At 39.4% G+C, this 13,375-nt stretch overlaps 1 protein-coding gene across 4 annotated transcripts in view; it reads left to right on the forward strand.

Moving 5' to 3' along the window:
• The first annotated feature begins 4,642 nt into the window (after window positions 1-4,642).
• The window catches only part of hps3 (HPS3 biogenesis of lysosomal organelles complex 2 subunit 1), a 76,790-nt gene continuing 68,057 nt past the window's right edge, over window positions 4,643-13,375 (forward strand). For all 4 annotated transcript variants that reach the window (XM_061883828.1, XM_061883829.1, XM_061883832.1 and 1 more), the window contains exons 1-4: window positions 4,643-4,759; window positions 7,146-7,261; window positions 8,937-9,008; window positions 12,490-12,583. In XM_061883828.1, the coding sequence (XP_061739812.1) occupies window positions 7,211-7,261; window positions 8,937-9,008; window positions 12,490-12,583 (217 nt within the window). In that variant the 5' untranslated portion in view covers window positions 4,643-4,759; window positions 7,146-7,210. The remainder of the gene's footprint in view (window positions 4,760-7,145; window positions 7,262-8,936; window positions 9,009-12,489; window positions 12,584-13,375) is intronic.

Here is a 13,375-nt window from a genome sequence, read left to right on the forward strand (position 1 = left end):
TTGTTATTATTTTTTTTTGCAATGACACACCAAAAAAAAAAATCGCACTAAAATCATTGGGGATCCAAAAGGGTCCTACTCATTAAAAATATCAATCAATCAATCAATCAATGTTTATTTATATAGCCCCAAATCACAAATGTCTCAAAGGACTGCACAAATCATTACGACTACAACATCCTCGGAAGAACCCACAAAAGGGCAAGGAAAACTCACACCCAGTGGGCAGGGAGAATTCACATCCAGTGGGACGCCAGTGACAATGCTGACTATGAGAAACCTTGGAGAGGACCTCAGATGTGGGCAACCCCCCCCCTCTAGGGGACCGAAAGCAATGGACGTCGAGCGGGTCTAACATGATACTGTGAAAGTTCAATCCATAGTGGCTCCAACACAGCCGCGAGAGTTCAGTTCAAGCGGATCCAAGACAGCAGCGAGAGTCCCGTCCACAGGAAACCATCTCAAGCGGATCAGCAGCGTAGAGATGTCCCCAACCGATACAGGCGAGCGGTCCATCCTGGGTCCCGACGAGCGGTCCATCCTGGGTCTCGACTCTGGACAGCCAGTACTTCATCCATGGTCATCGGACCGGACCCCCTCCACAAGGGAGGGGGGGACATAGGAGAAAGAAAAGAAGTGGCAGATCAACTGGTTTAAAAAGGAGGTCTATTTAAAGGCTAGAGTATACAGATGAGTTTTAAGGTGAGACTTAAATGCTTCTACTGAGGTAGCATCTCGAACTGTTACCGGGAGGGCATTCCAGAGTACTGGAGCCCGAACGGAAAACGTTCTATAGCCCGCAGACTTTTTTTGGGCTCTAGGAATCACTAATAAGCCGGAGTCTTTTGAACGCAGATTTCTTGCCGGGACATATGGTACAATACAATCGGCAAGATAGGATGGAGCTAGACCGTGTAGTATTTTATACGTAAGTAGTAAAACCTTAAAGTCACATCTTAAGTGCACAGGAAGCCAGTGCAGGTGAGCCAGTACAGGTGTAATATGATCAAACTTTATATATATATATGTATATATATATATATTTTTTTTTACTGTTTACTTTAAACACAATCGTCTTGAAAACAACTTCAGATCCATCCGTCAATTATAACTTTTATTGTTGTTTATGTTTTTTGTTTGTTCTTATTAGGCCCTTCGTTAGAAAAAAAAAATATTTTTTTATATGGCAAACACAAAATATGCAACATTTTCCCCCCAAAAATATCTCAAAGTGGAATATCTAATGTGACATTGATTTTGATTTATTATTATTATTTTTTAAAGAAAATAACAGCCTGCATGGCAGCTTTGTGTTATTAGAGTAAACATCGCAACATTTTCTTGTCACATTTCACCTGTTTACTCTTTTACACCACTTTTTCTGTTTTTTTTTTTTTTTTAATCGTATTTTTAGAATGTGCTTAGGGCCGGTAAAAAAATTCCCCGCGCACTTTGGTTTACATAGTGGCTAGTTCAATTATAGTTTCGTTCTGCTAAGCTTCAATGATCTTTTCTTAGAGACACTCACCTTTTGTTTATTTTTGGTTTAACCATTAGTCACTTTTTTTACCTGCACCCTGCCTCCCGCTCTTTCCTACATCTACAAAGCATTTCGCTACCGGCTGCCACCTACTGATATGGAAGAGTATTACACGGTTACTCTGCCGAGCTCTAGACAACAACACATCATTACTGGTTTGCAAAACCATTTTTTAACCCAAATAGGTGAAATTAGATCATCTCCCACGGCCTACCTGTGTATTTTTGTAGTATTTTAGTAGTGTAGAGTGTACGCTACCAAAATACTACAATATTTTGTTGTTAAACAACTAATGCATTATATTGCATATCATATTAAAATAGGAGTCCTGTCAATGTTGGCACAACTGGTTGCTCCATGACCAAACTTTTGTGAGAAAACAACAAATATTGCAGTTTTTTGATTTTCACTTTCCCTTTCCAAGAGCGCCCTCTAGTGTTACTCAGGAAGAGTGGCCGTGGAAATTTTAAAGAGAAGCAGAAATTGAGTTGAAATAGTCCAGCATTACGATGCACAGATGAGAATCATCACTTTAAAAAGCACAAAAATTATGACAAATTAAAAAGTATACTTGAAGGCTTTAAACCAGGGGTGTCCAAAGTGCGGCCCGGGGGACATTTGGGGCCCGCAGCGAATTGTTTACCGGCCCTCAGCACATTCTGGAAATGCTATTGCAAAATTGAAAAAAGAACATTAAAAACATTGGAATGAGGTGAAATCTAACGAGAAAAAGTTGCAATATTGACACAAAGCTGCCATGCGGGCTGTTTTTTTTTCTCTTTTGTCTTTATTTTACTACGTAAAAAATATTTTTACCATGAATTCATTAACGTGGACCCCGACTTAAACAAGTTGAAAAACTTATCGGGGTGTTACCATTTAGTGGTCAATTGTACGGAATATGTACTGTACTCTGCAATCTACTAATAATCAATTATTTTTTATTTTTTTGCCACTGCTCGAAACAAAAAATAATGACAAAAAAATCCATGTTAAAATGAATTATTTTCAAAGCTCCAATTAGTTCAAAAAAATTCACTTTAAAATGTTTTATGTGGTAAATATTGCATATATTGTGCAGTTGCCATAAAAAAACTAAGTTTTCTTTGGCAAAAGAGCGTAAAATTAACAAAATGAGAGTTAAAACGTAAAATTGACGGATATATCTGAAGTTGATCTCGTAACTTAAGTGTTGAAAGTTTAAAAAAAAAAACTAATAAAAATGTATCACTTTAGGAGTGGGGCACCTTTTGGATCCCTAATATATTTATTGGTATTTTATTTATCTTTTCACTGTGATTACTCAAATATAATAGATCATTAAAATCAATGGTGTCCTTGCATTTTCTTTTATCTTTATTTTACTATGTAAAAACCATTTTTACCATGAATTTATTAACAAGTTGAAAAACTTATTGGGGTGTTACCATTTAGTGGTCAATTGTACGGAATATGTACTGTACTGTGCAATCTACTAATACAAGTTTCAATCAATCAATCATTTATTTTTGTTTTTTTTGCCATTTCTCAAAACAAAAAATAATGACAAAAAAAAATCCATGTTATAATGAATTATTTTCAAAGCACCAATTAGGTTCAAATATTTCACTTTGACATGTTTTCTGTGGTAAATATTGCATATATTGTGCGGTTGCCATATAAAAACAAAGTTTTCTTTGACAAAATAATAGTTAAAACGTAAAATCGACAGATATATCTGATGTTGATCTCGTACCTAATGCGTTGGAAGTAAAGAAAACCTGAATAAAAATGTATCACTTTCTGAGTGTGGAACCTTTTGTATCCATAATATATTTATTGGTATTTTATTTATCTTTTCACTGTGATTACTCAAAACTAATAAAGAATTAAAATCAATGGTGTCCTGCGTTATCAATCAATCAATCAATGTTTACTTATATAGTCCTAAATCACTAGTGTCTCAAAGGGCTGCACAAACCACCACGACATCCTCGGTAGGCCCACATAAGGGCAAGGAAAAACTCACACCCAGTGGGACATCGGTGACAATGATGACTATGAGAACCTTGGAGAGGAGGAAAGCAATGAGGGTCTAACATGATACTGTGAAAGTTCAATCCATAATGGATCCAACACAGTCGCGAGAGTCCAGTCCAAAGCGGATCCAACACAGCAGCGAGAGTCCCGTTCACAGCGGAGCCAGCAGGAAACCATCCCAAGCGGAGGCGGATCAGCAGCGCAGAGATGTCCCCAGCCGATACACAGGCGAGCAGTACATGGCCACCGGATCGGACCAGACCCCCTCCACAAGGGAGAGGGGGACATAGAAGAAAAAGAAAAGAAACGGCAGATCAACTGGTCTAAAAAGGGAGTCTATTTAAAGGCTAGAGTATACAGATGAGTTTTAAGGTGAGACTTAAATGCTTCTACTGATCTTTTAGGGCAGCGGTCCCCAACCCTTTTGTATCCGCGGACCGGTCAGCGCTTAATAATTTGTCCCGCGGCCCGGGTGGGGGGTGGGGGATGGGGGGGATCTTTTTTTTTTTTTTTTTTTCTTTGTCATGAAAAAGGGACGTTTGTGTCATGAAAAAGGGAGGTTTTTGTGGTTGGTGGACTAATTGTAAGAGTATATTGTGTTTTTTATGTTGATTTAATAAATAAATAAATTTAAAAAAAATGGGTTTTTTTGGGTTTTTTTGTAAATAAAAATTAATAAAACATTCTCCTGCGGCCCAGTGGTTGGGGACCACTGTTTCAGGGCTCTAATTACGAAATACAGCATATTTCAGATTTACAGTTTAAAAAACAAATATGTATTTTACAGAAATGCCATAAAACCTTGTTTTTTTTTTTTTTTAAGTTGATTTACTGTAAGCGTTAAATAAAAAAAAATAATACAAATTTTATTTATTTTTAAAATGTTATTAACTGAGACCCTTTATGGTCCCCGAGACCCCTAAAGGTATGATAATTTTTTAAAATCCATATATTTATGGTTTGAAAATTAAAAATATCAAAACGGCCACCGCATGCTTTAATTTTTCTGTGTGGCCCCCAATGGAAAAAGTTTGGACACCCCTTCTTTAAACAACCAATCAAATGCAGAGAAAAGTCAGCCAATGGGAGAGGAGGAGGCGTGTCCACAGTTGTTGTGGGTGACGTCAACTTCCTGCTTGTAATGTGAAAGCGGTCATCCGAACAGGAAGAGGATAAAAAGAGAATTACACGACTGAACAGGTTGTATTAATATATATTCTGCTTTTTGGGGGGCAAAACACGAGAATGTACGTGAGCAGGGAAAAGTTGAAGTTGTATCTGAGGTCATTGTTACAGTCAGGCGCCATTAAATCATCTCACAAGACTCAGCATGTGATATCGATTAGAGCGACACAATACTGCCTTATTCGGCCTCTTTTCTTTATTCTTTTTTTGTTTGTTAAACTACTTTTTCCACTTCAATCCCCACATAAATGACATTAGTAAAGTTAGAAAATATTTAAAGTTAGTATTATTCGCTAAAAGGGACAAGCGGTAGGAAATGGATGGATGGACAACTGTGTGTTCAGGAGAGAAGCTAACACAAATGATAACAGACGAAATGAACACATTAAAGGCCTAATAAAACCCACTACTACCGACCAGGCAGTCTGATAGTTTATATATCAATGATGAAATATTAACATTGCAACAAATACGGCCTTTTTAGTTTACTAAATTGCAATTTTAAATTTCGCGCGAAGTGTCCTGTTGAAAACGTCGCGGTATGATGACGTCACGGATTGTAGCATACATTTTGTTCCAGCCCGATCCCAGCTATAAGTCGTCTGCTTTAATCGCATAATTCCACAGTATTCTGGACATCTGTGTTGCGGAATCTTTTGCAATTTGTTCAATGAATAATGGAGACATCAAAGAAGAAAGCTGTAGGTGGGAAGCGGTGTATTGCGGCTGCTTTTAGCAACACAAACACGGCCGGTGTTTCCTTGTTTATATTCCCGAAGGTGAAGTTTTACTATGGAACAGAGCGGTCAAGCGAACATGGTTCGCTACCACATGTCAACCGGCAGGTTTTGGTGAGAAAATTGTGTTAATAAGTAGGCTCTTACCGTAGAGATGAGCGGAGCTCGCGTCGTTCCTCGCGCACCTGTCAAAGAGGCAGCTGCGGACTCTCTTGCCTCCTCCGACCGGCCGCACCCGAACGTGGGATGCTTCCACCGTGGAGGAGGGGGGGAAAAAAACAATCTCAGCCCGGCCCCAAAGGCTGTGTTTGATTCGCCTCATCCAGAAACGGGGCTTCCCTCAGAGACACTGGCGGTCACCACACCCCTGCGACTTTCAGGTACGACCATATAATCTCACTAAAATAAATGATAAATGGGTTGTACTTGTATAGCGCTTTTCTACCTTCAAGGTACTCAAAGCGCTTTGACACTACTTCCACATTTACCCATTCACACACACATTCACACACTGATGGAGGGAGCTGCCATGCAAGGCGCCAACCAGCACCCATCAGGAGCAAGGGTGAAGTGTCTTGCTCAGGACACAACGGACGTGAAGAGGTTGGTACCAGGTGGGATTTGAACCAGTGACCCTCGGGTTGCGCACGGCCACTCTCCCACTGCGCCACGCCGTCCAGTAACACCAGTAACACAATAAGCAGATAAGGGACTTTCCACAATTATCCTAGTAAATGTGTCTAATAACATCTGAATGGCTCCCAATGCCCTGTCTTTTTTTATTTTTTCCTAGTCCTTCACTCTCACTTTCCTCATCCACGAATCCGTCATCCTCGCTCAAATCGTCGCTTTCTCGATCCGAATCGCTCTCGCTGCTGGTGGCCATGATTGTAAACAATGTTCAGATGTGAGGAGCTCCACAACCCATGACGTCACGCGCACATCGTCTGCTACTTCCGGTACAGGCAAGGCTTTTTTATTAGCGATCAAAAGTTGCGAACTTTAACGTGGATGTTCTCTACTAAATCCTTTCAGCAAAAATATGGCAATATCGCGAAATGATCAAGTATGACACATAGATCTGCTATCCCTGTTTAAACAAGAACATTTAATTTCAGTAGGCCTTTAAGCAAAGAAACAAAACAATGTACTAATATGATCCACTTCAAGAAACTCTTCAAACTTTTAAGTGTTTACAAAGTACAAAGAAGAAGAACCATGATAAACTTTTTGATTTTATCTCATCCATCCATTCATTTTCTAGATAACCTTACTCATCTCACCACATGAAATATAACTTACCCGACCAATTATTATTTATTCCTTTATTTTTATTGTGATTACTTATGGAGTATATTGTGAATAAATTGAGAACAGGAAGTGAACAAAAATTTTAGCAACTGCTATGCAAAGGAAGCTCTGCTTCTTCCTACTCCTTTTCGAACATGTTGATTAGAGAAACTGGAAATTGTGATGTGTCATGTTCCAAATAAACTGAAACTCAACTTTCATTAGTTGCCAATATTTAATTTAATCATGACTGCACACCAAATTAGCAGTTGCAATGTAAGGATATTTACATTTGCTTACCACCCTCATTTTAAAGTCTGTTAACATTATTTGGCGAAACTAAATGACTTTGTGGCCTAATCCTTCTTTTACAGTGTGCTGGGTGTCCCGCAAATGAGACAGAAGGAAGCAGAATTGAAACTTTCCACGCTTATGAAACATGGTGCACGTTTATAACTGCCATCCTTATGCCTCACAGCAGATAGTTCAGGTCAGTGGTATTCGCCAAATACACAAACCCCGTTTCTATATGAGTTGGGAAATTGTGTTAGATGTAAATATAAACGCAATACAATGATTTGCAAATCCTTTTCAACCCATATTCAGGTGAATATGCCACAAAGACAACATATTTGATGTTCAAACTGATAAACTTTATTTTTTTTTTGGTAAATAATAATTAACTTCGAATTTCATGGCTGCAACACGTGCCAAAGTAGTTGGGAAAGGGCATGTTCACCACTGTGTTACATCATCATTTCTTTTAACAACACTCAATAAACGTTTGGGAATTGAAGAAACTAATTAGTGAAGCTTTGAAAGTGGAATTCTTTCCCATTCTTGTTTTATGTAGAGCTTCAGTCTTTCAACAGTCCGGGGTCTCCGCTGTCGTATTTTACGCTTCACATTTTCCATGGGAGACAGGTCTGGACTGCAGGCGGGCCAGGAAAGTACCTGCACTCTTTTTTTTACGAAGCCACGCTGTTTTAACACGTGCTGAATGTGGCTTGGCATTGTTTTGCTGAAATAAGCAGGGGCGTCCATGAAAAAGATGGCGCTTAGATGGCCGCATATGTTGTTCCAAAACCTGTACGTACCTTTCAGCATTAATGGTGCCTTCACAGACGTGTAAGTTACCCATGCCTTGGGCACTAATGCACCCCCATACCATCACAGATGCTGGCTTTTCAACTTTGCGTCGATAACAGTCTGGATGGTTGGCTTCCCCTTTGGTCCGGATGACACGATGTCGAATATTTCCAAAAACAATTTGAAATGTGGACTCGTCAGAACACTTTTCCACTTTGCAACAGTCCATCTTAGATGATCTGAGGCCCAGAGAAGCTGGCAGCGTTTCTGGATGTTGTTGATAAATGGCTTTTGCTTTGCATAGTAGAGCTTTAACTTGCACTTACAGATGTAGCGACGAACTGTATTTAGTGACAGTGGTTTTCTGAAGTGTTCCTGAGCCCACGTGGTGATATCCTTTAGAGATTAATGTTTTTGATACAATGCTGTCTGAGGGATCGAAGGTCACGGTTATTCAATGTTGGTTTCCGGACATGCCGCTTACGTGGAGTGATTTCTCCAGATTCTCTGAACCTTTTGATGATATTATGGAGCGTAGATGTTGAAATCCTGAAATTTCTTGCAATAGCACTTTGAGAAACGTTGTTCTTAAACTGTTTGACTATTTGCTCACACAGTTGTGGACAAAGGGGTGTACCTCGCCCCATCCTTTCTTGTGAAAGACTGAGCATTTTTTTGGGAAGCTGTTTTTATACCCAATCATGGCACCCACCTGTTCCCAATTAGCCTGCACACCTGTGGGATGTTCCGAATAAGTGTTTGATGAGCATTCCTCAACTTTATCAGTATTTACTGCCACCTTTCCCAACTTCTTTGTCACGTGTTGCTGGCATCAAATTCCAAAGTTGATGATTATTTGCAAACAAAATTTTTTTTTATCAGTTTGAACATCAAATATGTTGTCTTTGTAGCATATTCAACTGAATATGGGTTGAAAATGATTTGCAAATCATTGTTTTCTGTTTATATTTACATCTAACACAATTTCTCAACTCATATGGAAACGGGGTTTGTATTAGTCGGAATGTAAATATTATTAACCTCATCTTTAATACTGTAAAACTGCTCTTTGTCAGGTGGAGCAGGAGCCCGGTTTGGTTTGCTGTGGAGGCGGTGCTCTGTTTGTGGTCACGACTGGAGGATGCAAGGTAGGGCTGGGCGATATGGACGAAAAAGTATATCTCAATATATTTTCTGGTAAAATCATACATATTCTGTGTTATCAGCACAGAAAATAAACTGTTTAAGTAGCACAGAATTATACAACTTAAATAAAATGGTCCAACTACAGCAGGGGTCGGGGACCTTTTTGGCTGAGAGAGCCATGAAAGCCAAATATTTCAAAAATGTATTTCCGTGAGAGCCATATCATATTTTTTTAACACTAAATAAAACTAAATGCGTACATTTTTAAGTAAGATCAACATTTTTAGAGTATAATAATTATCTTATTCTTTTTAATAACATTGTTATTCTGAAGCTAACCAATAATAAATAAAATGTCATGTCTGTTGATCATGTTTTTGTTTGGCCATGTGCTGTTTGTCTTTTGGACTCTTTAAGTTCCTGTTTTTTTTCCACTCCCTTGTCTGGTTTCCTTGGTTACTCATTTTGTCCACCTGTCTCTGGTGGACAAAATGCCCGCTCACCTGCTTCCCGAGCACTAATCAGAGGCAGTATTTAAGCTTGTCTTTGCCAGTCAGTCGCCCTGGCGTCAATGTGATCTTTTCTTGCTCTGTGCTGACTTGTTTCATGCCTTGCCATAGTTTCGTGCTTCATGCCATGCCAAGTAAGTTTTGTTTGATTTATGTTCATAGTCTGTTTATGCGTTAGCTTTGTTCTTTAGCCCAAGTTGTGCCTCCGCTGTGAGCGATTTTTGTTTGTATCTTTTTTTTGTTTAAATTAAGTCATGTTTTTACCTAAATGCCATGTCCCGAGTAGTCCGTCTGACTTCCTGGGAGCACGACCCCCCCCCCATCATGACATAATATACTTCTTACCATTAATGCGACTTCTTGAACAGGTGCGGTAGAAAACGGATGGATGGATTTAAAGGCATGAGAATGTTTTATATTTTCAACGTTATTTTTAGCACTGTGAATTCCAGCGGAATTATTCATAATTATCGTGTTAAGCAATGTCAGCTAAGATTTATCCGAGAGCCAGATGCAGTCATCAAAAGAGCCACATCTGGCTCTAGAGCCATAGGTTCCCTACCCCTGAACTACAGTTTTTCTCCCAGAAAATTTGTTAGTTAAGGTGGTGACTGTCCTGGGGGAGGGGACCGGGGAAGGGGGGGTGTAACTCGGACTGTCGCCATCACGTCTCCACCTCGTCGCTGCCACCACAGCCTTAGACTACACACTGTGGTGAAGTAGGCCGGCTTCGTCGCGTGAAGAAGCCTACGACTTTTGGTTGTTTTCCGCTCCCATTTGCTGAATTTCCATTTCTTGACTATATACCTTAAAGTCATATACTGTAACTTGGAATGTGACACATGCTAACTGTTAGCGCAATGTTTTAGCATGCTAACTTTTTTGCACCCGTTTTCCATAACTTGGTATGTGACACTTGTTAACTGTTACCATGCTAACGTTAGCATGCTCACATTTAACGTTTTTAGCTAATTTTATACTTTTTTTTTTCTCTAACTCCGCAGCCATACACCTTAGAGTCATATAACTTGGTATGTGACATAAGTTAACTGTTAGCATGCTAGCTTGCTACCATTAGCATGCTGACTTTTTGAGTTAGTCTTTCACCCGTTTACCCGATAGTCATATAACTTGGTATGTGAGACTTGTTAACTGTTAGCATGCTAGCTTGCTACCATTAGCATGCTGACTTTTTGAGCTAGTCTTTCACCCGTTTACCCGATAGTCATATAACTTGGTATGTGAGACTTGTTAACTGTTAGCATGCAAACCATAGCTTGATAGCAAGCTAACATAAGCATGCTAACTTGTTCATTTAATTTTACATGTTTTTTCTTTATTTCCGCAGCCATACAGCTTAGAGTCATATAACTTGGTTGGAATTAGGGGTTAAATCACCAAAAATTATTCCCGGGCGCGGCCACCGCCGCTGCCCACTGCCGCTGCCCACTGCTCCCCTCACCTCCCAGGGGGTAATCAAGGGTGATGGGTCAAATGCAGAGGATACTTTCGCCACACATAGTGTGTGTGACTATCATTGGTACTTTAACTTTAACTTTAACTTTAGAGTCATATAACTTGGTATGTTATATAACTTGTCATATAACTTGGTATGTTACATAAGCTAGTTGTTAGCATGCTAAAATTAGCTTGCTACATTTAGCATGCTAACTTTTTGAGGTACTTTTTCACCCCTTTACCCGAGAGTCATATAACTTGGTATGTGACACTTGTTAACTGTTAGCATGCAAACGATAGTATGCAGCAAGCTAACATAAGCATGTTAACTTGTTCATCTAATTTTACACTTTTTTACTTTATTTCCGCAGCCATACACCTCAGAGTCATATAAACTGTTTTTAACTTTTTACATGTTTTTTTATTTAACAATTTGTTCTTACAATAATTTGTATTTGCTTTTTCAATGTTTATTTTACTTCTGTTTTACATGTTATTTTTTAGTCTGTGCTTTGCCTCTAATTCTTTGTGGTGTACAGCTCTTTGTTTTTCAACTGTGGTTGTTTTTCAAAGGGATTTATAAATAAAGTTGGAATGGTATAACTTGGTATATGAAATATGCTAACTGTTAGCATGCTGACGTTAGCACACATGCAAAAATTTATCATTTTAATGCAAGCATGCTGAGGTTTTAGGCTAGCTCTGTTTACAAGATTTCTTCATAAATATCTCCGCAATGCCTCAACGGTTTGTTTAGAAATTTTCCTGACTCATGCAGATCCCAAATGGAAACCAGCAGGTACCAATCGGTAAGACAAGTTGGTTTCGCATAACACGTTGACGGAGATAGATATCTTTTTAAATCCTAGTCATATTTGAAAACAGCTAAAGTGGTGTGCATGTGTAGACCTTGGGCTTGGAATGGGATTATTAGCCATAACACCCTTCTTATCTAAAATATCCCAGGCTTAGGAGAGCAATAGAAATGTGGATTCACTCTGGAGGGTAAGGGGAGGGGGGGCGACTGGGATATGGAAAACGGCCAGACTTCCATAGTATGGTCAAATCAGCTTGGGCGATGCGATTTGAATGTGTTGTTCATAGAGTGGTCTCCCAAAGCTTTGGAATACAATGTCAAGATAGCTACTCTGTCTGCGATTCATTTAAAACCATCTTATGTGTCATCGAAAGAACTTTAGCTTAAATTCCCAAAAAGAGAACGATCTGGTCCAAACGCAACAACGGCCATAACCCAGCTTTGCAAATGAATACGCCTTCGTTCCGAACCTAAGGTTTCATACTGATAGATCGGATTCTGTATGTGTGTACCGTTATAAAATGCAAATATTTTCCTGTCCAATAAAATTTATAGATCTCAAAATTTTGGGATTTCGTTTGTATTTATTTAAATCACAACATTTCAAGACACATTGCAGCTCATCAGACAGTGACAATCAATCGAAGATTTTTTCGAATAAGAGGCAAGAAGACGCTCAGTATGTTTTGTTGAATTCAGGTGGAAGCCTACAGTTTGGATCTGCCAGGATGCCCTCTTATCTGTCGCTTTGCAACCATGGGCACGGTGAGGAGCATCCAGCACAGCAATATTGGTAAGGACTCTCTTTTCTTCATCCACTGCTTCTGGCAGTCCCTCGTGCCACAATGTAGATGATTGATTGGTTATTTTTAGAGATGTCCAATAACATCGGGCTGCCGATATCATCGGCCGATAAATGCCTTAAAACGTAATATCGGAAATTGTCGGTATCGGTTTCAAAAAGTAAAATGTATGACTTTTCAAAACGCCGCTGTACGGAGTGGTGCACGGACGTAGGGAAAAGTACAGAGCGCCAATAAACCTTAAAGGCTCATACCTACGGCTTTTCACACACACAAGTGAATGCATGGCATACTTGGTCAACAGCCATACAGGTCACACTGAGGGTGGCCGTATAAACAAGTTTAAAGGCCTACTGAAACCCACTACTACCGACCACGCAGTCTGATAGTTTATATATCAATGATAAAATATTAACATTGTAACACATGCCAATACGGCCGGTTTAGTTTACTAAATTGCAATTTTAAATTTTGCGCGGAAGTATCATGCTAAAACGTTGCGGTATGATGACGCGTGCGCGTGACGTCACGTATTGTAGGGGACATCTTGTTCCAGCACCGTTCCCAGCAATAAGTTGTCTGTTTTTATTGCATAATTCCACAGTATTATGGAGATCTGTGTTGCTGAATATTTTGCAATTTCTTCAATGAATAATGGAGACGTCAAAGAAGAAAGCTGTAGGTGGGAAGCGGTGTATTGCGGCCGCCTTTAGCAACACAAACACAGCCAGTGTTTCATTGTTTACATTCCCCGAAAGATGACGGTGAAGCTTTACTATGGA

The sequence above is a fragment of the Nerophis ophidion genome, linkage group LG22 (assembly GCF_033978795.1).
Source record: "Nerophis ophidion isolate RoL-2023_Sa linkage group LG22, RoL_Noph_v1.0, whole genome shotgun sequence".
Classification (NCBI taxonomy): Eukaryota; Metazoa; Chordata; class Actinopteri; order Syngnathiformes; family Syngnathidae; genus Nerophis; species Nerophis ophidion.